Source organism: Fringilla coelebs, assembly GCF_963513975.1.
Source record: "Fringilla coelebs genome assembly, chromosome: Z".
Classification (NCBI taxonomy): Eukaryota; Metazoa; Chordata; class Aves; order Passeriformes; family Fringillidae; genus Fringilla; species Fringilla coelebs.
This window is the reverse complement of record NC_140031.1, coordinates 61,917,652-61,945,536: the sequence shown is the minus strand read 5'-3', so window position 1 is coordinate 61,945,536 and position 27,885 is coordinate 61,917,652. Positions and strand designations below refer to the sequence as shown.

Below are 27,885 nucleotides of genomic sequence, written 5' to 3'. Positions count from 1 at the left end.
AAGCTTTCTGACTGATCTGTGTAGCTTGCTGGGCAGTCATTCTACCTGCTGGTGTTCTGGAGCCTTATGGCTCCCAAACTCACTGAGGCAGCACACAAGAGGAAACAGGAATTGTGAGAACAACACTGCTCCTCCGCCCTTGTGGGGATTGTGACATTGAACAGCACAATCAGAGGGATGACAATCTCAGCGCAGCAGATCTGGACGAGGACACAGCATTCTGCTTTCAGAGAAATTCCCTGAGCCTATGTCAGCTGGCAGGTGAATACACCTGTAAGTACTTGGCACCAAGGACATGCTGAGCACTGTCTCACCCAGTCAAGTTGGTACTGTGGAGACAATGTCGTGACATTTTGAAGAGCTTTCAGGTGCATTTTCATTGCGGGAAAGCTGTGACCCAAGGAAGAGCTGAAAATACAAAAGTAACTGCACTCCAAATATGGAGTGAGGAGGGGTTTTACTGCTGTAGGTCTCTTTGGAGCTAAAGGAGAGCACAGCTCCATTGCACCAAACAGAAACCACAGACAAAAACATGATCACAGTTACTTATGCTGGAGAAAGTCATATGCACTTCAATACCAACCCTGCAGGTTCTCACAGGCCTTCTCCTTCAGCTCTCGCACCACTTGCAGGCGACTCTTATGGCGAAGAAATGCTGTTTTCTGGGAATCTAGGAAGATCAGCTGACTTTTCTGAGCTGATCATTAAGAAAATCAAAACATAAACATTTGTGCAAGAGAAACAGGAAAGCATTTTTTACACAAGCACGGTCCTTCAACAAGCTCAGAAAAAAACCCCTCAACTCATAAAGCATGAAAAGGAAGAACAAGCAATAGTAATAAAATATTCTTCCTGTGTGGAAGGGAGAATAACACCATCAAATAATTTTTTATTTCCAGAAACTACCCATCAAAGCTTACAGGACAGATAGCCATTTTCCTGGTCAATAGCTCTGCTGCCACAAATGCTTTGGAACAAGGACTGTTCTGCTTGTTCATGGACATGCAGACACATACGTCTTTGCAACTTTTGACTGTGAGGTCTGGAAAAACTCCAAAGGAGCCTGACTAAACTAAAAAAGATCCCACGACGCTGCAGGGCTTCAAGACGCACTAAGGACAGCCAAGTGCAGCTGAGCTTCATCGATTAGGTGGAAACAAAGTATCCTTCCATGCACATTCCAGTACTAGAATGCTATGACTTCCCACAGACCCAGCAAAAATCTTCTTTAGCCTCTATAGCATAGAGAAATATTAAGATTCTTGCACAGACTCACCTTCCAAAATAGCAGGTTTCAAGTTGGTTTCCAAGATATCCAGTCTATTATACTTGTGAATCTGGATGAGGGAAAGAGAAGGTATCAAGGATCTAACCCACATCACATCTCTCTGTTTTTGCACTCTAAACGTTTATTTCCACTTCTGTTCTTGTGGTTTGAGTCTTACCAGTCTCAAAGCCTCTTCCCAAAGAGCCCCTTCTAAGAGTAGGAGAACAGCCTCTTCATAGTCCTAGAAGGAAAGAGCAACTATAGGTTGCTGCTGCTGTTAGTAATACATGTTCAGGTAGAAGCTATTCAGATGGGTATTTCTACACAGCAGTATCACAGTCAAGAGAGGAAAACACTCCTATGCCAACTACTTCAAGGTGTTGACATAAAACCCCAAAGAAGCAAACAAAACTAACAAACCGACTCAGCAAAACTGTTACTTCTCCCACACTAAGGGGAAATCCCTCTGGAACTCTGTTATTCCAGTCATGTTTCAGCTCTCTGAGACAAAAGAGAGCTGAAATATTTTTTGTACCAAAGCATGGGAGGCTTCACGAGTGGAAAAACTCAGGGACACAGCATTTATCCCTACCCTGCTCAGGGCATTGCTCAGGCCTGCCCTGCCCTCCCCAAGGGTGCCCATGGCACAGACTGTTGTGCTGTCAGCATGCATGGAGTCACATGTGGTACAGGAGAACAGAGAAAACACAGATGATGTATCTGACTGACAGACACTGAGAATTACTGGGCCACAGGCAGGAGGGTGATGACATTACCTGAGTGTATTGCTCCAGGAGTATGGCTGCCTCTGCATACTTTCTCTGTTCAACTAGCTTTCCTACAAGAAAAAGTGGAGTTTCAGCTTTTCAGAAACAGCTAGATTTTGTGCCAGAAAACTACAAAGGAGGGGGAAAATCCCACTCACTGAGACACTTTCTATCTGCTTACACATGTACTCAATTGCTAAATTACAGCTGTAATTTAAAAAGGGCACCATAAAAAAGCATTAAAGGCATGAACGATTTAAATCACATTAAGTGACAGAAAAAGCAAATACTGGAGTATCTGACTCTGGAAGACTAGACTTCCAGAAGCCATACTCCCTCTGTGTTAAGTGGCCCTTCATAAACTCTGCCTCTGAGTAATGATGCTTCATTCTCTTGCTGAAATATAGGTCCAACATGCTTCATGTCTGACATGTGCTAGTGAGTTCAAATTCTGTGACCAGCTACCTTCTTCTCCTTAGGACAATACACAGCTTTACGTACCAGCTGGTCCATGCTGCTAGCTGGCTTCAAGGAGAAAACAAGATGCAGCTCCAAATTATCCAACAACCTTTAAGGTTGGTGAATAGGCACAGCACTTGCAGCAGTTAATGTCTAGAGGCCTCAGTTACATCAGACACTTCAGTGCATGTGCATTCCTTGGGGTTAAGTAATGAGGCAATTTGGAAGAGCAGTCTGGCAACCAGCTGCAAGGGAACAATGCAAGAAGCACTGGGCAGCCAAGGGCACAGTTTGCTTGGCAGCTCCTGTGCTGCCTGACAATTCAGCTTCAGCATCTTTTGGTTCCTTTGAGAAACAAAGGTCATGTGGAACTGCACAGACCTTGGGGAAACATGGGATCTTTGTTCTCATTTAAGAAAAGCGCTGCTGAATAATGAAGCTTACATTGAATTTTAGGAAGAATTGAAATGAACCATAAATAACAGCAGCCACTCTGCTCTGCACATTTACATCTCGTCAAGGCCTACCTGCCATGCTCTGTGCCAGGCCGGAGAGCTTCTCCTTTGTGTAACCAAGCCGTGATGCCATGCACAGGGCTTGTTGCCAGCTGCCACTGCTCTGAAAAGCATCAAGTGCTTTTGCAAAGATGCCAGCACGAGCAAATATCAATGCAGCCTGTTCATACAGCTGCTTCTGAATCAAGTACTCCCCATATGCATCACTGATATCCTGACAGACAGGGACAAAAAAAAAAAAAGAAAAAAAGAAAGGTCAGTAGCAGTCCTCCATTAGTAAAAACTAAGGGCTCATCAACAAAAGCCTCCTATCCAGCTTCTCCAAGGAGTTTCTAGGCATGAAGTTTCTACCTCATTTCAAACTATATCAAGCCAAGGGCTGATGATCAGCACATGGAGACAGACACTTCACAGAGTTACAGCAAGCGACACAGGGAGGCACCAAACCAAATGCTAGGTAAACTAGATACTACAGGAAACCAGACCCTTCCTCCCCACCCACATGAGGAGTTTTTGTTAGAATGTCTCTCTGAACCAACCTACTTTAGGAAACAAACACTGGCACAAGGGAACATGTAAGATGTGTAACTCTATAGGCACAGGCAACTCAAAACTCACTATCTCCACGAAGAAGGGGAGGATCACTGGAAGGATACAGGGGGAATAATAAATTACCCCCAAGGAGTCATTCAGAAACAGATCTCCCCCAGGAATACAGACTCCTTTCTGCTTTCACTGTGCTGCAGATAGATTGATTTTCTCTATTTTCCCTCTCATTTAATTCCTCCTTGTACAAAGGCTTGTGTGTTGCTTATTTACAGTATCTACATTAGCTTATATTAAATGTATTTACGTTTTATCTCAGCCTTGAACAAGCTGAAGCTCCTCAGTAACACTGAAACCAATAAGGGACACTATGTACTAGGAGACAGTACATCTAAAAGCCCAAGTTCTTCAGCACTTTGCAGAATACCTTAAGGATAACAAATTGTCCCCCCACAAGCCACATCAAGGTCAAAACAGGGAGAAGTCTTCCTGAGGTTATGAGGACTATTCAGCACACGACAAGATAATGCAGCAGAAGAAACAGGACTTCCAGGTGCTCTATGAGTCACAGGATCAAAGGAATAACAACCGTTGATGACCAAGTAGCAGAGGGTTAGGGTTGAGAGTCATTCCAGCTGTTATCTCAGAAGAGGGTCTCAGACAACACTGGAAGAGCAATGACCTACAGAGCTTGAACACATGCAACTGCAGCTTCATTCCTGCCCTCATGCAAGGTGCTGAGGATCCAAACACATTCATAAGGGAATACAAACCTTTGACACTGCACTGTCACGAGCTTACGTACCTTGTACTCCTGAGTGCTAGAGGGGTACAGCTTCAAGGCCTCCGAATACAGATTCTGATCCTTCACCAAGTTCAGAAATTCAGAGAAGTGTTCAGGACCTGCAGAAATAATTTACTTTTGGTAAAAATTAAGGAGAAAGTATGTGGTCCTCCTGGCTCCCAGACAGTCTGGATTCACAACATGAAGAACCAACCCAGAGATGTCTGGGTGGAAGACCACCCATTCTACTACTGTAAAATCAAAGCATTCACTTCCTTGAGGTTTTGCCAGAGATATTAACCAGGCACTATTCACTTGAACAGGAACAACACAAGACTCTGTGCGCTTCATGACCACAGAGGAGTAAACATTTCTTTCTTCCCGCACCAAGCTACAGCACAAAAAGCAAGTAGCAGAAGTTCACCACCCATTACCAGACGGGAAGATGATCTTATGCAATCCTTCTCTTTCTTTAGCTATTTCCCCTCAAAGGCTCTCCAAGATGGACATGTTACACTGCAGAAATCCTCCTTAGGAAACCTACCACATTTGCTGAGGTGGCCAAGAGCTTTTGTGTATCTCTTCAAGTGTCTGTCTATTGTATATCGCTGATAATTGGTTTCCATCTTCCGGAGGGTATTTAAGAAGGGCAAGTATTCTTTTGGGTCCTGCAAAGAACAATAAAACGGCAATTGAGTTAATCTGCTAAAATCCTTATTTGGCCCCATCTTCACAAACAGACAGTCCCATATTTGAAAAAATGTGATAATACACTAAAAAAGGCTTTCCCCCTGCCAAATGTAAGCCATCTTAATCAATTTGTGCATATACTCTTGCCAGAAATTATTAACTTGAATTACCAGGCTCCCACATGGACTTCAGCAGTATCTAAAGGCTGATAACATTTAAAATTCAAGCCTATGTGTTATATCAAATGTTGTTTTCTATTACCTATGATTATGTATAAATTTGCAGCCATAAATTTGATCAACTTCCCCACACCAAAGGTCATAAAACCTGTTAACATGAATAGGTTGTCCTAACTGATGGGCAGCAGAATTTGCTGTAACATTAGGAAACTCTGAAGATGCAGATGGGCATTTCAGTTCAGAGATTTCACATTAAACCCACATGCTATTATCATGGGAACCACTAAATAAGCAAGAAAAAAAAGTGCAGAACTGAGAACGAAAGGCATGCAGTCGCAAAACTTCAGGTACCAATCCCTCCCTTCCCCAGAGCTACTTTGCCCTGCTGCTCTAGAAGAGCACTGTTTCACCTTGAACACAAATTTCCAAAGCTGTGCTCAAGAACCAAAGGATGCAGAGACATGACATTTAACCAGCATCATCCCAAACACACACACAGGGATTCTGAGCAACTAGAATCCTGCCTGGGTAGAGAGGCATTACTAAGAAAATATGCAGGTTGATCTGCAGATTACAAAGAACCTTTGAGAAAGTAGAAAAATAAGTTCCTTAGGTGGAACTATGAGCCAAGACCTTTTGAGACTTTTCTGCCACCATGACGACTAAATCAAAATCATACGTCCCCAAGGAATAATCATACAATTCATTGACATCCACAAGGAAAAGCAGGTACTTTAGTGCTTCTTCTGCACTCACAGCTTGGACATCTGGCGTAATGCTTTCTGCAACAAGATAAAGCAGCATATGACCTGTTACACCACCAGCAGTGGAGGCCTGCTGTGAAGAAAAGATGCATGATCAAGCACAACCTTGACACCAGAGACAGGCCATCAGACTAACAGCTTGCTCTGCCTTGCAGAAGGGTTACTTTGCCTTTACTGGGCAACTTCAAGGACCATCCCCAGCATAGCCGTGAGCGTGCAGCTGTGATGAACTCGAAGGATCAGCACAGAATAAAGGCAACCTTAAAATAATTTTCTCGGTGAACCATACTAATGATCAAAGTGTTGAGGAACACATCCAGTGCAGGATCTCAGAGTGCAGCTCTGCTGGGAGCTGCAGATTGGGCTCTGGGTGGTGAGAGCTCCAGTCTGAACTGCCAACCCCCTGCCTAACAAAGGGGACAGAGACCTGTGAGACACTGAGACACAGTAGGAGCTGAGGACTGCCAGATTTTTGCAGGGATAGACTGCGAAGGTATAAAAGTCCTCACAGGCCCAGGGGTGCTGTTGCTCAGGGCCCCTCCTCAGCGGCACTAGTTGGAGCTGCTATTTTGTTACTTAGTTATTGCACTGAGACTAAATTATATTAAAGATCAGGAGGCCCGAGACTCTGCTACAGGAAACCTGCGGTGGAGCTGGTAAGGAATCCTGGTCTGAATGTGAATGTGGGGGATGTCACTGTGGGGGGTGGTCCCAGCTTAGGTGGTGCAAATGTGACTGCCAGTCTCCCAGGCTCCTGGATGGTCAGATGAGGAAGTTTTCCCCCTTAACAGTTTTGGTTGGACAGAGAAGTTTTGTTAACATAAAGCTCCTGAAAACCACCCATTTTCAAAACTTTTGAGTTTCTGATACAAAACCTCGAAGATCATGAACCTTCTGGAGAGCAATTTCCAGTTCTGGAGGACATTTCTTCACATGTGCTGTCAGTATCGATAGGCAATATCTGAAGAAAAGAGAAGAAGTGCATGAGAAAGTGAGAAGGCAGAAACACAGCTTATTCCTCTCTTAGCACAGTTTGTGCAAGGTCTAGTTTATGTCTTAGTAAAAAAAAAATTAAACTGCTCAGGCACTTTGATCCTCCTAGAGGAAGGCAGCAAACATAGGAAGAGAATAGACCAGAAAGGTTCTTCTACTCAGCATGTCTTTCCAAACATGTCACAAAGCAGGAGGTATGTTTTGAGTAGAATGAGCTTTCTTTACTATGCCAGCCAGCATAATGAAGGAACTCTCTCTGAATGCTCAGATAGCTGGACATGGTTTTACAAATTAAATCTGGCAAAAAAAAATAGCCTTTTTTAAAAAAACGACAGTTTTCTAGGGTGCTATTTATACTTCCATATATCTCACATTTACTATTTCAAACTAGCTTTCCCAGCCAAGCAAATGCTTTTGCTTTCTGAAATAGTTTGCTAGAAAGCGTCTAAATTCTCAGGACTCAGCAGCTACTCAACACCTGTTGCTCCTCTCTCCACTGTTTAACATTAGGCTGTCAATAGTTTAGCACCATTTCACCAGGCACTGTTATTATCCTATTTTCCCAGCTTTTATCATTGTCTAGTGTTGATTCATCCAAAGAGGATGGTTACCAAAAAGGTAATCAATCAGGAAAGCAGAGCTGATCATATACAAAGTAATTCAGGGTCAAATGGAACATCTGGTATCTTTCCAAAGGGCCAGCTGCTTCAAACAGTCACCAACTCACCAAGATGAATATCTTGCTCATATCTCCATTCCCACACAGACTGATCCTAAATTGCATGTATGCCCTACATTTTTCTAAGGATCCTGCAACTATTATTTTAGTTCTATTATTTTATTTAATAGTAAAATGTTGGTATGCTATCTGTGGAATTATTAGATGTTTCCACGACAGCATGATCAGCAGAAGCAAGGCATAGTATAGTTAATTTTGTGGAGCACAAGCTCACCTCAGAGAACCTAGGGCCAAATAACTGATGTCAAGGACAGCTTTGCTTCCTGCCAATGACTTACAAGGAATCTCTCTAATGGTTCCTTCACCTACAGTAAGGAAGTGCTCACTTTTGAGGGTCAATGTGTTCCATGGCAACTCTCATCACGTCACATATGAGGTTTACTTTTTTCTGATCAGGACGCTGGTGTGGCTGGCTGTTACTGCTACCATTCAGAGAAGGGTACATACTCTTGGTGAAATCTTCATCTCTGCATAAAAACAGGTAATGTGAATAAGAGCACCTCTGCCACATAGCCCAAAACAAAGACAATAAGGATGAGGAACTCAAATGCAGGCAGAACATAACTAATCATCAACTGCCACACTAACAGGAAGTTCTCAAAAAATCTCTGTCAGTCCAAACTGATTGTCAGCCAAGACAGGCATCAAAAAAAAAATCCCCTAAAACTGGTCAAACAATTACTTCAGTAGCACCTAAAAAGCAAAAGACAAGATTTACAAGATACAATTTTCTTTCACTAAATCCACTATGGATATATCCACTGAACAATTCAGAAAAGTAAGCCATTTGCTATTATTTCTGGTCAGGTCAAGCCTGAAAATTAAACCAAACACCTAGTGATAGCACCAGTTCCTACACAATTATTGACTTTAGCCAGCTTGAGAAGTCCTGAAACTTCCATCACTGTTAAAGTCTCATCACTGAGCCTTTAAGTAAGAAGTCAGGGGACTTGGTTTGAGGATTCAAGCAAGTATCTTGGCCTCAGACTAGATATGCACTGCCACCTTGCTCCTCTTTATGAGGGAACAAAACTTTCTCTGTTCTCATTTACTGCTCTACAGCAAACCAGCAGAGAAGTCAAAGCACTCAGATAATGTACTAATTACTTGCTACAAAAATCTAATGGATGCCTGCAAACAGGAATTTCCAACAAGACATGCTATCCCTGAAACTATTGAGCCTACTCAAGCCTTTATGACTCAACATGCCAGATTTCTGATTCCTTGCAGCCACACTGAAGAGTTGCCAACATTTTGACAAAGTAATGTACCACCATTGATTACATGCATGCTTCCATTTGCAGACTTATACTTACTTCAGTTCTGTGAAAAACAAGTTGATATAGTTCACAGAATCTATTTGCCTGATAAAGGTTTCTGTGTTTTCCAGAAATGCCTGAAATGAACAAGAGTATTATCACTGATATTCTGAACAGTAAGAACATGTACATCAAGTATAAGAATAAATTCATTGTCTGGAAGTCCAGGATGAAGGAAATGCTAAATTGGATCTGTGTGAATGATGATGCTGCAGTGTAGAACAGCCATCACTGCTAAAAGCAGTACCATCTACACTTTTGAGCACACTGCTCAGTGGATTCCAGGCTGGATTAGTATGGCAAACAACACAAGAGAGCTGGGCAGACTTGCCTTGGGATTGTGGTCGTAGAGAAGATTGAGGTTGATTCGCAGCTTTCTCATACACTGAAAAGCTTCCCTGAACATAAGCCTGGAGGAATGAGTCAAGTGGGAGAGTTTACTTAGTGGATAAGATACAAACAAAGGCAACTGACTAGAGCTAAGAACAGAACCAGTGGGATGAGAACAGCCTACACAATAAGCTGTGTAGACAGTCTTCCAGAAAAATGTGCAAGGTCAATACAGTTCATTGCTGGACCTTGCAGTGGGACACACCAGCTCGCAAGGTTGATGATGCAATACAGAACTTAGATTATTTTTATTTCCATTAAAATAGTGTTAAATTTTGTATCAATTTCCCTTTCAGAAAATTTCAATGTTAATTAACTCAGTAAAAAATGGAAAACAGCCAGCTCAATCCTAAAGTGATTGAGATGTCTGGAGAATGGAGCAATGAAGATTTCTTCCACCCACGCAATTTCAGCACACGTAGATGAGTATTTCTCCCACCCACACAATTTTTAGCCCTTCAGGGGTGAAGTGAGAAGTACCTGGCACAGCTGAAAGCTAGACTTCTAGGTGGTCACCCTAGAAACAGTTTTGTTGCCTCTAACAAGGTCAATTCCTCTGAGTTTAGCCTCCCTCTCTTTTCCAGGTCAGTCAGCCTCTAAAGCTCAGACTGGAGGAGAGAAGACAAGAACACACCAGCACTATTTACCTGTCTAGCCACTTCCGAATCTGGGCAAGAACCAGAGCACGGTGGTGAATAGTCTCCAGATTTCCTCTTGGCATCTATAAGACAAGATCCACACAAATACTTACTTTAGTTACTCTGCCTACATTATGGGAAAAGTAAGGACTGGCCAGTTTCTTAGGCAACCTGCAAGTCAAGTGCATGGGCCTGGTTGCTCACTTCAGAGGACATGCAATTTCAACAACTGTGGAAAAATACCTGAACACTCTCTCATTCTAGAAACATTCCTTTCTCAAAAGGTTGGACTCTACCCAACCAGGCATGACCCAGGGCAACCCGATCAAGTTTTCATGTTAGTCCTGGAGGATGTTGAGCTCCACACCTCCAAAAGTGCCTCTCAAATTACATCCTTCTCCATTCTGTGAATCTCTGGCAGTTCTGAAGAGTGAGCTCACCAAAAAACTAAGTGCCAAGGTTAATGGAGGGCTGCTAGTAAATACTAGGCAGTGAGTCTTGAGATTCATGGTGAGAGGCCACAATATGTAGCACTACACTAACTCAGCCATTAGGAATTTGAATAGTCCTTCCCAGTTCTGCACATACCTATCTGCCTCTACTGAACCTAACTCCCTCAAAAAATGCCTCTGTATCCAGCCAGGCAGCTGGAGATTTGTGAGGTACTCTGCTGCAGCACTGTAGGGCACCAGCTTTGTAGCACTGCACACACTGTTTGCAGGTTGGCAAGGTGCACACTGCGACAGACCCCTGCACATCCTGATAGCACATGTCAGCAGACACGGACAGAGCACTGACCTGCAGCACCACCTTTGTGTCCTGGGGAACAACAGTGACGATACGGGAACCTCGCTCCACCTTCCGCAGGGTCTCACTGCTTGGTGTAGCAGCACTGCTCAGGCTAGCCTGGAGGGCTGAAGACAACATTTATCAGCATACACGGCACATGCAGCACAGTGCTCCATTTAGGACCTCCTATGTTGTAGGAGCCAGGCAAGGCTGTACTGGACCAAGCAAGCCACCAGTACAAAAGTGATCTTCAACAATTCCTGACAGGATGAGACCTTGTGGAGTGCTGATCTCTGCTGAACCTGTACACAAAGCAGAGCTCTGTCTTCTGCACAACAGGATGACAAAGCCCAACAGACAAGAGTAGCACTGAAGGTGTAAAAGGACCAGTAAGTTGTTGTCCTGCCTTTACCAAAGTCATCACACTTCTCATAGCCAGACACCACCAGAAACTCTTTCTACAGTGATCCCCTCCCTACCACACACCCTTAAATAGCACACAGACTTCTTTTGAACATGGAGAGAAGGAGAATGCAGGGCTAGGCTGTTGGAAACAGTGTAAGAGTCAACTACAGCACAAATTCCCTTCCCTGTGAAAACCACCTGATTATATAGTTAGTTCCTTGAGCTCCTTGCTCTCTGGTGGATTTCTGAAAGCAGGTCTCTTACTCTCATCTCTTTAACACTTCCTTTGAGAAGGACCTAAATACAACAGGTTTGGATGTGAAAAATGGGGACATCTTGTGTTTCCAAGACAAATGCTCCAAGTTAGCAACAGGCAGCCGGTGCTGATATTTACCCTTCACTGACAAGTTCTTCAAGCAGAAGCACTGACAGGTGTGAGAGTTGGTTGTCACCAACAAAAACTCATTGTATGTTGCGAATGATGTGATGTTAGAAGCAACCTGTAAAAAAATGAAGTATATCACAGTTTAGACCAGGGTATGGAAGCTGCCTTTGGCAGAGGAAAAGGGTAGGAAATGAGGGGGAAAAGCTTTGTACCTCAATATCATTAACAAAAAACCGGCATCGATCCGTGAGGCCCAAGATCACCTCCTGCAATTAAAATAATGACAACTATGAGCTATCACAACCTCCAGTCTTTCACAACACTGACAAGCACAGGATTGAGGTACCTTACAATTAGGTAATGAGTACCTCATGTGAATTACTAAGAGAAGCCAGGCAGCAAGTTATCCAACCTATCTTCCAGGAGGACCTAAACTTGAACATCTTTAAACACTGCTGGCTGAAAATCCACCTTGGCCTACCCTGTAACTAAATAGTCACAAAATGGAAGCAAAAGACATGCTAGAAATCTAGGCTCTTCTATTCAGGAGCACTTGGTCTAGGATACCAGAGGAAAACCACTACAGAGCTGAGCAAAGCAGCTTCCTACAGCTGGATGCACACTGAAGGAAGGAAACCCCTGAAATGCCAGCAAAACAGCTGGTCATTCTTTAAGCTGTTGTAACTATCAAGAAACCATCTCCTACAGGAAAAACCAGTAGCAGGACATCTGCAGTAACTCACTGCAGCCATATTAGCTAATAGGTTAAGTTCAAATAAAACCAAGCAAAACATTCCTTTCAGAAAGTGTACAGCAGTAACTGCTAGAAATTTCCAATCTGAATTTTCTCACTTTTTAATGAAATTATTTGTTGCATTCATAGAACGGGTGTAAACTGCAATCCACCAGAAATGCTCTAGAAGGCAAGGGAAGATAAGCTTTTGGCTCTGCAAAGGGCCTTATACAGAACATCATGAACAAGTACTACTGGGCCCTGGGCAGAAGACCATGGTGTACTCCTGGCACAGAGAACAACTGAGTAGGGAACTTAATCTGCTTGCAGTCTTACTTACTTCGCCACCGATCCTTGCGATGGAAGTTTGCACACAACGGTAGGGGAACTGAACAGCAGAGCTACTGCTACTCCGCCAGGGCTCAAGGACTGGAGTAGAAGCCTCTAAGGAGCAAAGAAGATCTAATTGTTTTCCAGCCAAATAAAAACTCAGACATTAAAATCACATGATACGTATCTTAAGAAAACCAGAACTGGGACTACACTATCTGAAAGAGGGGAGGAATGCTGGCACAGAAATCCATGACATAGTGGACAAGAAGGTGGTAGCTTCCAGGGGTTCAGTAGTGCTTTTATTCCACTGTGGAATGAGCGAGAAGATCTATGAATGTAGCAGTCAGTCAGCACTGAACTTTGTAAGCGCATATTCGTGTTAACATATGCATGTGTATATATATAAAATTACCTTTAATTGAATTCTGACATTAATCACTAATTACAGCCCATTTCTGAGAGGAGAGGAAATATAAAAGCAGCACCAACTACACAGCAAGAGTCACTCAAGTCCCTGAAAGTCAAATCATCTCAGTAAACGTTTTAAGAAATATGTAACAACTACCCCTAACACCAGGTACTTTAACAGGGCCCAGCTTACCCCACAGGTATTTTAGGATGCGTCTATCAGTCAGCTGCAGAGCCACAGTTTTGGTCACTGGGCTGCAGTACAAGCTGATCACTTCTCCATCTACAGGCACTGACAACCTGATGGAGGACAGAGGACATACAGAACGTCAGTCACAGCAGACACACTTAAGAGCATATACCTTGTTCCTGCCTTTCTTGTAGCCAGATGAAAAGATGCACATCTCCAGCATGGACATACTTTGTTCATGTAAGGATCTGCAGTCTTCTCACACCTATGTCAGCTGACAGCAGCACCGCAGAGCACCAGCAACTCCAGCCAACAGGCATCTGCCTGACTGTGCTGGTCACTGCCTGCACTGCAGCACTCTGCAAACACACCCCTCTTTTTCTCTTCTACAGTTCACATGTAAATCATTCTGTCTTTGCTGGGTGAGTGCTGCAAAAAGCAGCTCTCCCAATCTCTTTGGGAACCGTATTTCTGCACCCCAGGTGCCTTTCTTTTGTGTCTGGTTTTGGCTCAACTGGCTCAAAAGACCAGAAGGTGAGGAGGAGGAAAAGGAGGAGGACAGCAATTTTGAGGCTACTGGTCCCCTCCTGGACCTTGATAATGGTGGGCAAAGTATTGGAGGAATTCACTGTCATGTGCCATCCCCTCCACCCCAGGGGCCTCGAATTCCAAGGAACAGAGCTATCCTGTACTGATACAGGCATGTTTAGCATGCACCCTTGCCAGACTGGGTGTAGGCATCAGGACTAACTACAGGCAAGTGCAGACCAGTAGGCAGCTTCATGAGCTGTTTGGTTCTCCTGTCAGAAGGGAGCCAAATTCCTTAACCCACGGCTTCCAGACTAGTAAGAGACTAGGCACCATCCAGCAAGCGTTCTCAGACTTCAGCCACAACTGACACATCTCTAGTACCGTAAATTCAGGCACTCTTCTTCAGCTCCAGCCACGCGAGGCACTGCAGTCAGATGGTGAAGGACAGACTGAGCAGCATGCTGACCTTGACCGACAACCAGGAAGCTGTCATCTGGCAGCCAGGTGAGAAATCGGAGACCCAGAGGATTCATCACTTCATTGCTGCTGCTGCTCACATCAACTCTGTCACAAAATAGGAGAGGTTGGGACACAAATAGAACCTGATTTCAATATGCCACCTCACTAAAGAGGCAGAGGACTTCCTAAGCACAGCCTGGCTGTTTAAATATATAGCACGGCTGGGAGGGCTCCAGTGCAGAAACGCCAATACCCAAAGCATGAATCCTGCCACAAGCTGAGCTGGAGATAAAGGATGAGACCTAGGAAACTCCATCTGTTTTCCTTATGTAGTACTGCTTCCATGCCAACTAGGAACAAACAGGGATCATGGTGGGATTTTGAACCCCATCACTGTCTCTGCCTAATGCACACAGCTTTGTTGCTCTGTGTGATGTGATCATGGGCCTGGGCACTGCACCATCATTCCTTTGTGCACCAGGCACAGGAAGGCACAGGAAGAGATATCTCACTGCTGTCATTAAAAATCACTGGTTCTGCTAGATTGAGACCTCAGTAAAGGGCTTTTCAAAGTACTAGTTGCAGGCACAGTGTCCACAAAATGAAATCATATTATCTGACAGCCTCTTAAAAATCTTGAGACAAGTGGTAAGAGCTGTGACCTCTAAAGCATCTAGTGAGGTACAACCCTCTTCTCCCCTCTACAGCTGTAGTAGTTCTATATTACCTGTAGATTTTATCCAGGTATGGTGTTTCTACAGCTGCTTTAAAGCCATTTCCTCCCACAGCTCCAAGCTTGACAGAAGGGTCATTCACTGTACTCTGTCCTAGCAAACACAAAGCAGAACAAAGCTGAGTTAAGAGAGCCACCCATCAGAGCCCCTTCAATCTTCAATCTTTGCAAAAAATAGATGCTACGTAGAAGTATTAAAAAAATCAGAAAATGTCATCCCTACTTTTACAGCTAAAATGTTAATTCTCATTAACACTCACTTTGAGAAAGACAGTCATATTCCAACACTGCAGTACAAAACAGCTGTTTCCTCACTGTACACTGTGTATAGAACTGCTTTGGGAAGTGCTGGGTGCCCCAGACAGGTTCTCAGACACTTCCCAGTGACAGTCATCATCATGCCATCAAAACAGCTTATGCAAGATACCATGTGCTGCACTCAAGCTGAAGCTAGGCAGGGGAATATTACCAGCGCAATGACATAGTCAAGCGCCAAACACTGTCTCCTCACAAAGTCAATGCACCACCAAAATGCTTCTATGCCAGTCAAACTACTGGAAAGGAGAGCAGAGCTTGAACTCACACTTAAACCAAGTATGTCTTGTGTAAAGATTTAAGTGACCATCACCTTACTAGTCTCCTAAGGTACTATTCTCAGGAACACATGGTTTCTTTTAACAAGGCTGCAACATGCTCTCACCATATCTGTACACAGAGATCCTGTTATCAGCATCCAGGACAGCCATGTCCCCACTGTGTTTGGGATCTGTGTGAAATGCAACCTGATTAACTGCCTGTTGGAGCTGGAGCTCATAGGTACACATGGGTGGAGGCACCACAGCATGCTGGAAGGCTGTGACAAGCACTTTATCTGTGGAAGAAAAGAGAAGAAAATCCAAGATGAACCCCAGCTGAAATGTTAGTGAAGCTCTTCCTGCATCTTTAATGGAAGCAGAAATAATGTTACAGGAAAATGGCTGGTGTGCTCTTAGTGGTTATCTTCATTGAGCTAACCCTGAAGCATCTATAAATTACATGGATCCCTCCCTAAAAGCGTTGTAGAAACAACTAAAAGAAGAACTGAATACAAAAGGCTACCCCACCTTTTCTGACCCTAGAGCTGGAAAGCTGTCCCACTGCTTACCTCCATCTATAACAGCCACATTTGCCATATGCTGACTATTCTCCCCCAGCCCATGGTCTGTGGTCCAGTGCCAGTCGTAGAAGAGGTAATGCCAGCCCTGGCAGAGTATATGTAGTCTATACAGGTTCTCTCGGTCCCATAGCAGTGACACCACCTGATTTTCCTCCAAGCTACCGAAGTGTAGACTTTGCTTTAAGTACCAGTGATAGTTGCCCATGGTCCACAGCTGAACTGCAGAAAAACAAGTAGTTACTACAGATTAGTATTTGAAACCCAGCTCAAACCCTCCCCCCCCAACCACCACTGCCCTTCTACGGGTGGGTTAAGTGCAATTAAAATACAGTTCTAGTCTTCTGTCCATGACCTATGTCATAAAACAGCACAAGAAAACCACACACTGCCAAAGTCAATCCTAAAATTCACTGAGCTACCCTTTGAGACAGTACCCTTGTTTAATGAAGGACTCACACCTTTACTATTCCATTTGTACCACTTCCAGCTACAGCAGCCTGGAAGATGCTTCAAACTCAGGCTGAGCTATCAGTTCTTCCTCACCAGCTGAGCTGGTTTTGGCTCAGTTAATTTTCTTCACAGTATCAAGTATGAGACAGTGTTTTGGATTTGTGCTGAACACAGCATGGATAAGTGATGTTTTAGTTATTGCTGAGTATGGCTTACAGACACCCAAGGTATTTTCTTCTTTTTGTAGTGCCAAACTGGCAAAGAACCTGGGGATGCATAGGAGGTCAGGAGGGCACACCGGCAGGACAGGTGACCCCACCTGATTAAAGGGATATTTCAGACCACATGACATCATGTTCATATATAAAGTGAGAAGAAGAATGAGGAAGAGTGGGATATTTGGACTGATCACATTTTTCTTCAATGGTAACAGAAGTAACCGTTACACATAATGGGGCCCTGCTGTGCTGGAGATGGCTGAATACCTGCCTACTCAGGGGAAGCAGTGAATTAATTCCTTGCTTTGCTTTTTATGGCATGCATGACTTTTTCTTTTTCATAGTAAACTGCTACTCAACCCATGAGTTTTTCAGCTTTTACCTACCTGATTCTCTCCCTGATATTGCTGGTGGGGAAGTGGGCAAGTGACTCTGTGAGGCTTGGCTGCTGTCTGTGGTTAACCATGACACCAGCACAGTGGTCTCAAAGCCACTTGCAAGCCTCCACAGTGTCTCTTACCCTGCAGGTAAGTACCCGCTGCTAACAACATTTGCAGGCAAGCATTAAGAGCCAGAGCCCCATGGAGTGCTCTCACCATAAGTGTTTGGGTTGGAGTTTTCCACCTTCAGGTCTTCCAGCCATATAGCCAGGATTGTAGAATCCGCATTCCAAAGCATTTCATTAACCTGCAGAAACAAACATGGCTGTTGCTGATATTCTTGCTCACAGAAAGTTTACAGGACCAGGAGGTGCTCCAACAACAAAAGGTACATTGGTTAACACACAAACAGAGCCCACGTGCATTGCAAAGCTCCTGACAAGGCATCCTGAGAAGACGACAGATGAAGAGGCCACAAAAATGACAGCAGCCTTCTCTTTGCTTTCCTTGACACCGAGTTAAGCATCTGTCAAAAGACCTCTCAGCATCCAAGCAGAGATTTGGGATAATGTGAGTGTAAAACCTCACTCTTGCAATGGCTGACATGCTGAAAAGTACTTTTGATTCATTTGCCTAGTATAAAGTATATAGAGCACAGAAGTACCTCAGGGCTACAATCACCTTTTACTACGTGTCTTTGCACTACAGGCTTGCATCTTCTCCACAGGCTTCTTTATTTTCAGGTCACTTCTCCCATTAGGATAAACACAAAGTATTATGTTAAAAACCTCTTTCTAGAATCTGGAAGAGATCTAGTCCTCTTCTCCATTACACTCTCATCAAAGAAACCCAGACAAGGAACTTACTTTGACCTGCCCTTTCTGGAAAGGGAGGGTGAACTCTCCATGAAGAAGTCCATTCTTTTCCAAAAAAACCACATCATGTCTGTTGGGTTTTTCTTGTGTAGATGCTATCAGGTTTCCTGAGGGCCTTAAAAAAGAGCCAAATGAAAATTCATTGCTCACACAATCACTAACCCCAGTCTAAACCCCAGTCATCTCACATTTTTTCCAGTGACATGAAGAAAAAGGCAGCAGAGGATGTGTTTTCCACAGCACCGTTCAGACAGTCATAGATCTGGCACAGATCAGAGCTTATGATAGCCACAGGTGACCAAATAAATGTCAGCACTAGGAAAGGAACCTGTAATATTTCTTTTTATACAGCTGAGCCCAAACCCACTTGACACTGACTTTATGCAGAGACTCTATCCCTTCTTCCCACTTGTGATGCAAGTATTAGGATTTTCAGGGTTTAAAGGGCTACTCTTCCTCATGCTGAATCAGAAGGCAACTTTCTTCAACTTTTGGGAAAAATCAACCAAACGCTGAAGAAATTAAAATGATGCTGATCAAAGACTGTGACCAGGGAGTAACAAGCACCACTGCTGTCAGCATGCAGACTGTAGTACTACTCACTTCCAGGACAGTGCTTGTTCTAATCCTGAGATAGGCTCACTTGTTGACTGCAGCACAAGCTCTCTGCTCCATACCCGGACCTTCCGAGCACCTGTAGGTTGAGAGAGCAATGAGAAAAAAGTCTAAGAAAAACTGGGAAGAGACTTTACTAATTTTTTGAGGGTAGAAGAGCAAATTTTGATGCACATGTGTAAAAAGGAGACTTCTCTTTTTGCACCTTAAGGGCTAAGAATTTATTTTGTGTCAGGCAGTTCTTCCATAGTAACCAAATGACTAAAGAAACTGTATCAGGAATTTCAGTCTGATGTAGTTCAGTCATAATTATTTTCTGCTCCAGCTTTCACCATAAAAATGTTAAAATTGTGCTATAAATTTACAATCCTCCCTAATCTGAAGTACTGAAGGTAAAAATCCAAACAAGTGGAATAGCAGTGGTTTGATGCAGTTCAATATGTTAACCAATACATTTAAACTCTCAAAAGTAGTATTTATCATGGAAAACATCAGTTACAGTCTTAGAAGTAATGCATATGTTCATCACTTCTTTGACTTCAGGGCAAAACCAAGGGAAAAGTATCACCAGTATCTTAAAAAAGTGTGCAAGGCTAAACTCTAATATGAGGGACAGTGGTTATATGTACCCAAACATATTCATCCATTTGGCATTGAGACCTATGAGGTATTGCTTAAAGCTTGAGCAGGTGAAAGAAATAGTTCAGATAGTATCTGCAAGGTAGTATTCCCTCCTGGCATTTCACTGAACTGAAAACCAAACCACAGAGAAAGTAATCAAAATATCTTATGTATAAAATGGCTCTGAGAACATCAGAGCAGAGAAAAGGGTGATTAAATAGCTCAACTCACCCTCACTTTAAGTGGTCAACAGATCATAAACAGTCCTTGCATTACCTAGATTCTGCTTAAGAAGTCCTTTACACAAGCTGGTATTTCAAATAAGTGGGGTGCCATACCTGTCTCTGGACAGACAGCACTCACTGCAACAAACTGCCCGTCTCCTCTCCACGTCACCCGAGGCCTGCCATCATCCCAGGCTGATGTTGGTAGCACTTCCTGAAGTCACACAAAAGAAAGTTGTAGCAAGGCTTGGGAAGGCAACTGCTGTCTTTGTCTAAACAGACTGCTCTTTCAAGAGTCTTAGGATGAAATCAATCCATTAAAAAGTGTAAAACTAGTAAGTCAAAAACTCACTATTCAAAATAGTGCTTTAGGAAACACTAGAAATAAAACTATTTAATTCAATCTGTTCCTCCTCCAAGTGCATATGACTGTCTCTTCACATGACCACACACTATCCTTCCCAACCACTGAGGTCTCTACTTATAGACAGCAGTGGAGAAGCTGGACACATAGTGAATTGAGATTTGCTCAAGATTGATGCTGGAATGACTGCAAATCTTACTTTGAGCTCTGTTTGAAAAGTAAGTACTCGCTGATGCTTGCTTGAAATCAAAGAAAGATAAAAATGTATGATTTCAGACAACACAGAAACAAACAGAAGCAGCATATGAAGACAACTACCAGAAAGGTGGTGGCAAATCAGCATCACAGAAAGTCTCTTTATGCATGTTTTCCGTGAGAGAGCATTGGCTAGACACAAAAAAGCAGTATAATACCGTCTGTTTGCGATGTGCTGCCTGTTTCCCTTCTGATCCATGGAACTGTGTCTCCTTTTTACCCCAGCCAAGAGCAACAAACTTTCCTGGAGAAGAAATAATCCTTGTAATGGAAGATTTACAGATAATACCTTAACTACTGTGCATTATGTACACAACCACAGCCTCAAGCAACCCACACCTTTGTGAATGCCACAGTCTGGTCAGAGAGAGAACACCAAATAAACTTTCCCAGGAATTATTCTGAGGAGTTTTGAGAAGGCTGAGAGAAAGAATTAAAACAATCTTGCAGCTGGTGTTTTAAACAGTTGTTTTCCCATTACATGTTTGCCAAAGGACATCTTCTTAATTAGCCAATGGCAACTGGGTGTTGATTAAATGACCAGTCAAGTCCACCTGTATTGGAACGGTGCATAAAAATGGGTTTCTAATAAAACTCATATTAGCCTGCTAAAGAGAGTTGATGTGTTGACTCACTCCCATTCCTGACTCAACGGTGACACACCTTCTTCCCAGATTTTATTCTAAAAACCTGCTTGGAAGTTACGTAGTCTAGAAAGTACTTCGGTACATGGAACTTACTTGAATTTATGCTGACAAGTAACAATATTGACTTTACCCTTCAGCTGTCCAGCAGCATTACAATCTAAATAAAACGTCTCCTGGAGCCTCAAAGTGCTCAGCTCCATTTCCTTACTTTTCATGTGCTTACAACATATCAACTACATCAGCTAGGGCAACTTAATTTCAGTGCACCTCTCACCTTCTCCAAACTCATCTTGGTGGATTTGCTTCTCAGAAATTGGTTCAAAATCCCTTGTCATCATGATGAGTGTCTGCTGACCTGCAAGGCGGACATTAAATACAGTATTGGTAATGGTATCTGCAGCAAATAAAAACTCAAGTGTTCTCCTGTGTGCTCCTATTGCTCTGTCATGGATCTGAATACAGAAAGTGTGGTGCTAGAGAGAACATATCCTTTAAAGCATGAAACCTCGAACTGGAACAGAGCACTTCCAAGCTTTTTTCCTCAAAAATATGCTTCCTGGCCTAACCTTAATAAGTTTTTCCACCTTCCAAACAAATACCTGGTTCCTTTTCTCTGGAGATATGAAGGACAAGGAGGCTACTGGCAACAGTCACCATAGATTTATGAAGAGGAAATCATACCATCCTGATAACCTCCTACCAGATGATGACCAGCTTGGGGAGAACAACGGATTTCATTTAGCTTGACTCTAATAAGGCTTTTGATGTTGTGTGCCACAACATCATCAGAGACAAACCCATGAAGTATGTGATAGATAAGAGGACAGTGAGAACCAGCCGAACTGCCAAGCCCAAAAGCTTGCTAGCACTGTCAGTAAGTGCAGCTCAAGGTCAGTCACTGGCGTGTCCCTGGACACTAGGGGCAATGATTAACATTGCCCTTAATGACCCAGAGAATGGGACCCTTTGCAAGTTTGTAGATGACACAGAACTGGGAAAAGGAGCAGGTACAGCAGAAGGTTGTGCTGCCGTACACAGGGACCCTGTCATGTAGGCAAGATGGGCTGCCCAGAACTTCATAAAGCTCAACAAGAAAAAGATGTCCTGAATATGGAAAATAATAATCTCAGGAACTAAGAGAGACTAGGAATTAAGTGGCTGGAGAGCAGCTTGGCAAGAAATGGTAAACTATGTTTCCTGAGGCACCAAGTTGAACTAGCTAGCAGTACGCCCTGCTGCACAGGTGAACAGCATCCTGGCTGCATTAGGAGTGCTGCCAGCAGGTTGTGGGAGGTGATCTTGCTCTTCTACTCAGGGCTGGTGAGACACATGGAATGCTGACTCCATTTCTGGAGTCCTAGTGCAAGACAGACAAGGACATACTGGAGTGAGTCTTGCAAAGTGTCAAAATTATGATTAAGGGCTTGAAAAATCTGTCACATGAGTGGAGGCTGAGACAAGCCAGACTGCCCTGGAGAGAAGGCTTCAGGTACAATCTTTCCAGGTAAGAATCTCATCAGCATGTGTAAATATATTATGTGGGAGGTGGGGTACAGTAAAGAAGACACAGCCATGCTGTTTGTGTTGCTGAGGGACAGCACAAGAGACATTGGGCACAAACTAAAATACAGAAAATTCCCTTAAAACCTAGGAAAAGGTTTTTTTTCTTACTCTGAGGGCAGTAACAGATAGAAACAGGATGCCCAGAGGGTTGTGGGGGTCTTAAACCTAACTGGGCAAAATCCCCAAACAACTTGCTCTAGGTAAACACACATTGAGCAAGGTGGTTGGAATAAGCAATCTCCAGAGTTTCCTTTAGTCTCAAGCACTCTATGCTTCTGTTTTGTCTGAAGTTAATTTTATTTTCTAGATGAGTCACACCTGTAGTTAATTAGGGCCTGTGACACATATACTTCATACCAAAGGCCAAGAAACAGTTTTTGTTATGAAGAAGCCAAATGGGGATATAAATAAGTCTTTAAGTTTTGGGGCAAGATCAAATGTACTCTCTGGGAAGAAAAACTCTTCCACAAAGCAGCTTTTTGGGCCTAACCAATTTCTACTTCAATCTCTGAAACACCTTATGAACCATGAAATGAAATCTAATATATAGGATCTGGTAGACTTTTTTCCACTTTAAGTCCTAGTCTCAAACTAGGACTTAAAAAGTCCTAGTCAAAAAGTCTCATAACTTTTTTGTTGTCTCTCTCAATCTTGGTTACGTTTTGTGCTTTGGCCATAGAGAGTTTGACTCCTACAGGCAGAAAGCTTACAGGCTGTTGTTGATACCTGTTGCAAGCAAAACAAGCTCTTGGTCAGGACTCCAGCTCATCACACTCAGACCACTGTCCACAGTTCCAACACATTCCACCTGCAAGATCAAAATAAGATCACAGGAACATGAGTGCAGCACTGTCCCAGCACAAAAGCAAACAGTCACCAAGGGAAAAGAAAATTGCCTTCCACTTAAAAAAAATCTAAAGTCTAACTTCACGCTTCATGTTGAACAAAACAAAGGACACATTTTTGACGAAAAACGGTTCCAGAATGTTTATGAATGAGAGCCCAGGTAATGTAGAGTCTATCACCTTCTACCATATACCGTTTTAGAAAGAGCTTTATTCTGCAACGCTCAGTCTTATGTCAGTACATACAGTGTCAATACAAATATGGCCTGATAGGACCTGTGATTACATTGGTAAATATTCTTCAGTAACAAAACACAAACATAATGATTCTTACCTAGAGAATTCCAACACACAGGTGAACTCTGACCAGCCGGTGAATGCTGAACTTGACAACTGTATATACCTGCACCAATGTCAAAGTTTATGGAAAATTGGGCGAGTTTTACTGGGCCTTCATGAGTACGTAATAGCAGCAGGCAGAGAACTTTTGTTATGCATGTTTACCCTGATTTGCAAAAGGCATGGAACGACAAATATACCACATGTTGTGATAAAAAGCAAGATGACGCCATTCAAGAAATTAGACTTGGGTATCACAATCTTTCCAGGTAAGAAAAGCGAGACTGGGCACCTGTCAACAGGGTAACTATCACTCACATAGAGAGAGTTTCAGAATAAGCAGAAGAGTCTTCCAGACCTCCTTCTTGGTGCCCAGACTGCACCAAAAGAAGACTGGAAAGTAAAGCAAAAAACCAGAAAAGTAAGCCAAAACCCCACAAAATAAAGAAACTGAAGTTAAACCTGTTCTCTGATGCAACTATCACAGCAAAAAAAAAAGAAAAGAAAAAAAACAAACCTCTGTTAATTTCTATTCTCTCATGATATGTTGTAAATTGCAATACAGGGCCCATTTTTCAGGTACAGCTAACTGCACATTTAAGTGGTATCTGCAAATCAAGTATCTGCAAATGAACCAGAACAGACAAGCTGCAAATAACCACAATTTTACAGCTAACCCAGACAGACCACTATCATCTCATGTTCACTTAAACCTGCACTGTTGGACTGGTATGGTGGGAACTGATTCAGATTTCACAGGGTGCTGTTGTGGTGTCTTGCTGAAGATGATACAAGACACTGAGGAAGGAAGAGAAAGCAAGTATCTCAGTTTCTGCATATCCTAAATCATGTCAATATGTATCAACTGATAGCTACACAGTGGATTATGAATAGATTATTCTTTACCTAGTCTCACCGATACCATGTTTCTGTAAGACTCTCCAGCAGATCCTTTGCTGCTGGGAGCCCACTGAGCAAACTTAGAGGACTCAGGCTGCGGACAGGCAAACCATCATTTCAATTCAAGTTCTTTTACAGAGTATATATTCTGTCTTTAGTCATTCCTAAGTTTACCACAAAAATCAGCTTGTCTGCCCAGAGACTGGAGACTAGCCACAGCTCAGTATGCAATGTGTACAATGGGCCACTAAAGAAATTTTAATTGTTACTCTTTCCTCTGAATTTCCACAGTACTGTTGAGTCTTTCCTGCCATGTTACCTGTTTTGTGCTCAGATTGCACAGTAGGATGTCTCCAGCTGCTGTAGCAACACACACACTCTCCTGCTCTGGAAGATCTTCAACACCCACGATGCAGCCACTTCCATCCTCAGGCAAGAACCCATCCACAGTCAGGGAAACTTCTCTTGACACCTTGATACAGGAAGGCACACGGCTTACTAATTATACATCCACCTCCTTGGGACTTTTGCAGAAATGACTTGTAAAAGACATAGGTATATTTCATCCTATTGCAGTTACACAAAGCACTATACAGTAGAAGAGAGAGTGTGAATGGCACCAGAAAAAAGCCACCCCGAAAGTACTTATCTTCACTTATGGTAAAAGTGATAGAAGAAAATGAGAAAACCCATATATGGGAGTAAACAATACACAACTTCCAATTTGCCCTGCTAATTATCTTTCTAAACCCGTTCCACACATCACCAAGGTTATCAACATTAAGAAGTGCATGGGGAGCCGCTTAAAGTGTCCCACTGCCCTTAAGGGGACATGAAGACTAATAGACACAGAATAAAAAAAAATTTCTAAGGAAAATCATTTGGATGGTTAAGGTACAGGAATCTTTGAAAGTTAAATCCCTGAAAAGCTCCAAAGGTTTTTTGTCAGTTAATTTCAGAATTGAATGTACTGAAGGAATCAGATGCCTCGGAGTTGCACAGTGGGAAGAAAGCAACACAGTTCTAACAGGAATTCATGACTCAATAGCATTCTATTATTTTAGCGGTATGTTGACGTGTTTTCCCCCCAAATGCAAAGTTTCCAAAGTTTCCTCTTGTACTCTTCACCATCTCTTTGCCTGCTTGGTTCTGTTTTGTGAACCTGTCCGGATGCGAACCTGCCCGGATGACCTGTTCGCCTGGTTAAGACAAAACCACGCGAACGACACGCGTCTAACACAGCCACGCTTTTAAAAAGGCATTTTTAGTATTTTAGAAGCACAGAGAGCCTCTTCAGCCACGGAGGTCTTCCACAGCACCGTGAGACAGCAGCAAGTGGCGGCGGGGAGCAGCGGGAGGGTCCAAGACGGCGCAGACACCGCCGCCAAGGGGGAGTCGCGTCAGGAGACGGGCGAGTTCCCGGCGAGCTCCCGCTGGCGGAGGCTTTGCAACCAAAGCCGACCCCAACACGCCGGCAAGCACCAGAACCCTGGCCCGCAGCCGCGGCTCTCACCGAGTCCCCGCCGGGGCGCAGCTCCACCAGCCCGTACTGGGAGCCCACGAGAACCGCGCCGGGCTCGGCGCCGACGCAGAAGCACTGCGGGGTGCCCGTGGCGGCGGCAGAGCGGCATCCGCCGGTCCGCAGCAGCCGTAGGTTCCTCATGGCGGAGGGAGGGAGCGAACGATGGAGGCCGGGCAGCGAGGCACACCACGCACCGGGGCCGCCTCACGGCGCCGCCATGTCGCGCAGCGCGGGCGGGCGGCGCAGGCGCCGTGCGCGGGGGCCGCTCTGGCAGGGCGGAGCGCGGCCTGTCCTTCCCTCGGCGGGCCGTGCCGGAGAGCCGGGCCTGCCGCTGCCAGCCGCCGCGTCTGAGGCGGCTAGTGCAGCGCTGCGGGTCCTCAGGAGCTCAGCTCCCTGTGAGCCCGCACAAATAACCGGATCACCGAGTCGGGTGGAGAGCTTTAAGGTCACCCAGTCCAACCATCTACCCGGCGCTGCCACTAACTCTTAAACCACATCTCCAGATCCAGATGCTTAAACAAAAGGGATGGGGGACTCCACCGCCTCCCCAGGGAAACTGTTCCAATGCCTGACCACCCTGACAGTGATAATTTTTTTTCTAATATCTAATCTGAATCTCCCATGTCTCAGATTGAGGCCATTTCCTCTTGTCCTCTCACTGCAGGCACTGCAGGAGAGACTGACCCCCCCTCACTACACCCTCCTTTCAGGGAGTTTTAGAGAGCAATGGGGTCAGCCCTGAGCCTCCTCTTCTGGAGATCAAACAACCCCAGCTAGTTCCTCAGCTAGTTCTCATAAGGCATGTTTTCTGGTTCTTTCGTGAGCCTTGTTCCTTTTCCCAAACATGCTGCAGCACATCAATGTCCTTTTTAAAGCGAGCAGCCAGGAACTGGACATGGCACTTGATGTGCAGCCTTGCCAGTGCCAGTGTATAAGACAACAGTGGGAGCAGGATGATTATTTTGGAGTCATTTGGACACTAGCCAGCTGAAGCACTCCAGCTGAGGCTTCCAAGGCACTTACAGGCCAGCCTTCACGTGGGTTAGTGCTGTCCTGATGCCACTGCTTCTGTCACACTCTGCCACCTCCCTCCAGGCTTGGCTTAGGGGAGAAGGTAGTTCAGCCTTCAGGGGAAAGAAGGACATCATGCAATCAGTTATACCCTTCACACTTCCCCCTTTTCCTAGCAGAGCTAGACTCAGTCAGTTTTGATGATGTCTAGGAAAGACATGGAGCCATTGGAGAAGGTCCAGTGGAGACAAACATGATTTGGGGCCTGGAGCTTCTCTCTTATGAGGAGAGACTGTGGGATCTGGGCCTGTTCAGTCCAGAAAAGACTGAGAGGGGATCTCATCAATGCATCCAAATATTTCCAAGGCAGGTAACAAGAAGATGATGCCATATTCTTTTCAGTGGTGCCCAGTGACAGGATAAGAAACTATGGCCATAAACTAAACCACAAAAATTTCACCTCGGCACGAGGAAGAACTTTATGTTGAAGTTGACAGAGCACAGAACAGGCTGCCCAGGGAGGTTGTAGTTTCCCTCTCCAGAGATATTAAAATCCTACCTCAATGCATTCTACTCTAGGTGATCCTGCCTTGGCAGGGAGGGTTGGACTAGATGGTCTCCAGAGATCCCTTCCAACCCTAACAATTCTGTGATTCTTTGTGATTCCAGTCTGCTGGCCAAATACCAAGAAAAGACAAATATGAGACAAATTGTTTTTGTCTATGGCAATCTGTAAATTTTGCAAGCTGTAATCAGGTTTATGTTCTCTACAGTTTGGCAGTTTAGGCCAGTGGAAAGATCCTATTCCTTGCAGTATCTTTTCCAGAGGCTTTTTCCTTTGGCACAGCTTGATCATATCAGCCTCCAGTGTCCCAGCTCACCAA

General features: G+C 44.0%; 1 protein-coding gene across 1 annotated transcript in view; it reads right to left on the bottom strand.

The window, feature by feature from the left end:
- ELP1 (elongator acetyltransferase complex subunit 1) overlaps positions 1-26,202 on the bottom strand; it is a 32,693-nt gene extending 6,491 nt beyond the window's left edge. The window contains exons 1-31 of the mRNA XM_084225476.1: positions 25,982-26,202; positions 24,788-24,940; positions 23,111-23,192; positions 21,096-21,176; positions 20,333-20,418; positions 19,670-19,769; positions 18,699-18,789; positions 18,087-18,210; positions 17,437-17,527; positions 16,161-16,391; positions 15,717-15,887; positions 15,011-15,110; positions 14,206-14,388; positions 13,297-13,403; positions 12,703-12,806; positions 11,842-11,895; positions 11,639-11,744; positions 10,849-10,964; positions 10,060-10,133; positions 9,354-9,432; positions 9,020-9,099; positions 8,030-8,170; positions 6,847-6,932; positions 5,841-5,989; positions 4,883-5,006; positions 4,360-4,457; positions 3,021-3,222; positions 2,044-2,105; positions 1,446-1,508; positions 1,277-1,337; positions 584-697 (exon numbers count right to left, since the gene is read on the bottom strand). Coding sequence (XP_084081602.1) covers positions 584-697; positions 1,277-1,337; positions 1,446-1,508; positions 2,044-2,105; positions 3,021-3,222; positions 4,360-4,457; positions 4,883-5,006; positions 5,841-5,989; positions 6,847-6,932; positions 8,030-8,170; positions 9,020-9,099; positions 9,354-9,432; positions 10,060-10,133; positions 10,849-10,964; positions 11,639-11,744; positions 11,842-11,895; positions 12,703-12,806; positions 13,297-13,403; positions 14,206-14,388; positions 15,011-15,110; positions 15,717-15,887; positions 16,161-16,391; positions 17,437-17,527; positions 18,087-18,210; positions 18,699-18,789; positions 19,670-19,769; positions 20,333-20,418; positions 21,096-21,176; positions 23,111-23,192; positions 24,788-24,940; positions 25,982-26,131 — 3,463 coding nt within the window. The 5' untranslated portion in view covers positions 26,132-26,202. The remainder of the gene's footprint in view (positions 1-583; positions 698-1,276; positions 1,338-1,445; positions 1,509-2,043; positions 2,106-3,020; positions 3,223-4,359; positions 4,458-4,882; positions 5,007-5,840; positions 5,990-6,846; positions 6,933-8,029; positions 8,171-9,019; positions 9,100-9,353; positions 9,433-10,059; positions 10,134-10,848; positions 10,965-11,638; positions 11,745-11,841; positions 11,896-12,702; positions 12,807-13,296; positions 13,404-14,205; positions 14,389-15,010; positions 15,111-15,716; positions 15,888-16,160; positions 16,392-17,436; positions 17,528-18,086; positions 18,211-18,698; positions 18,790-19,669; positions 19,770-20,332; positions 20,419-21,095; positions 21,177-23,110; positions 23,193-24,787; positions 24,941-25,981) is intronic.
- Between the last annotated feature and the right edge of the window lie 1,683 nt (positions 26,203-27,885).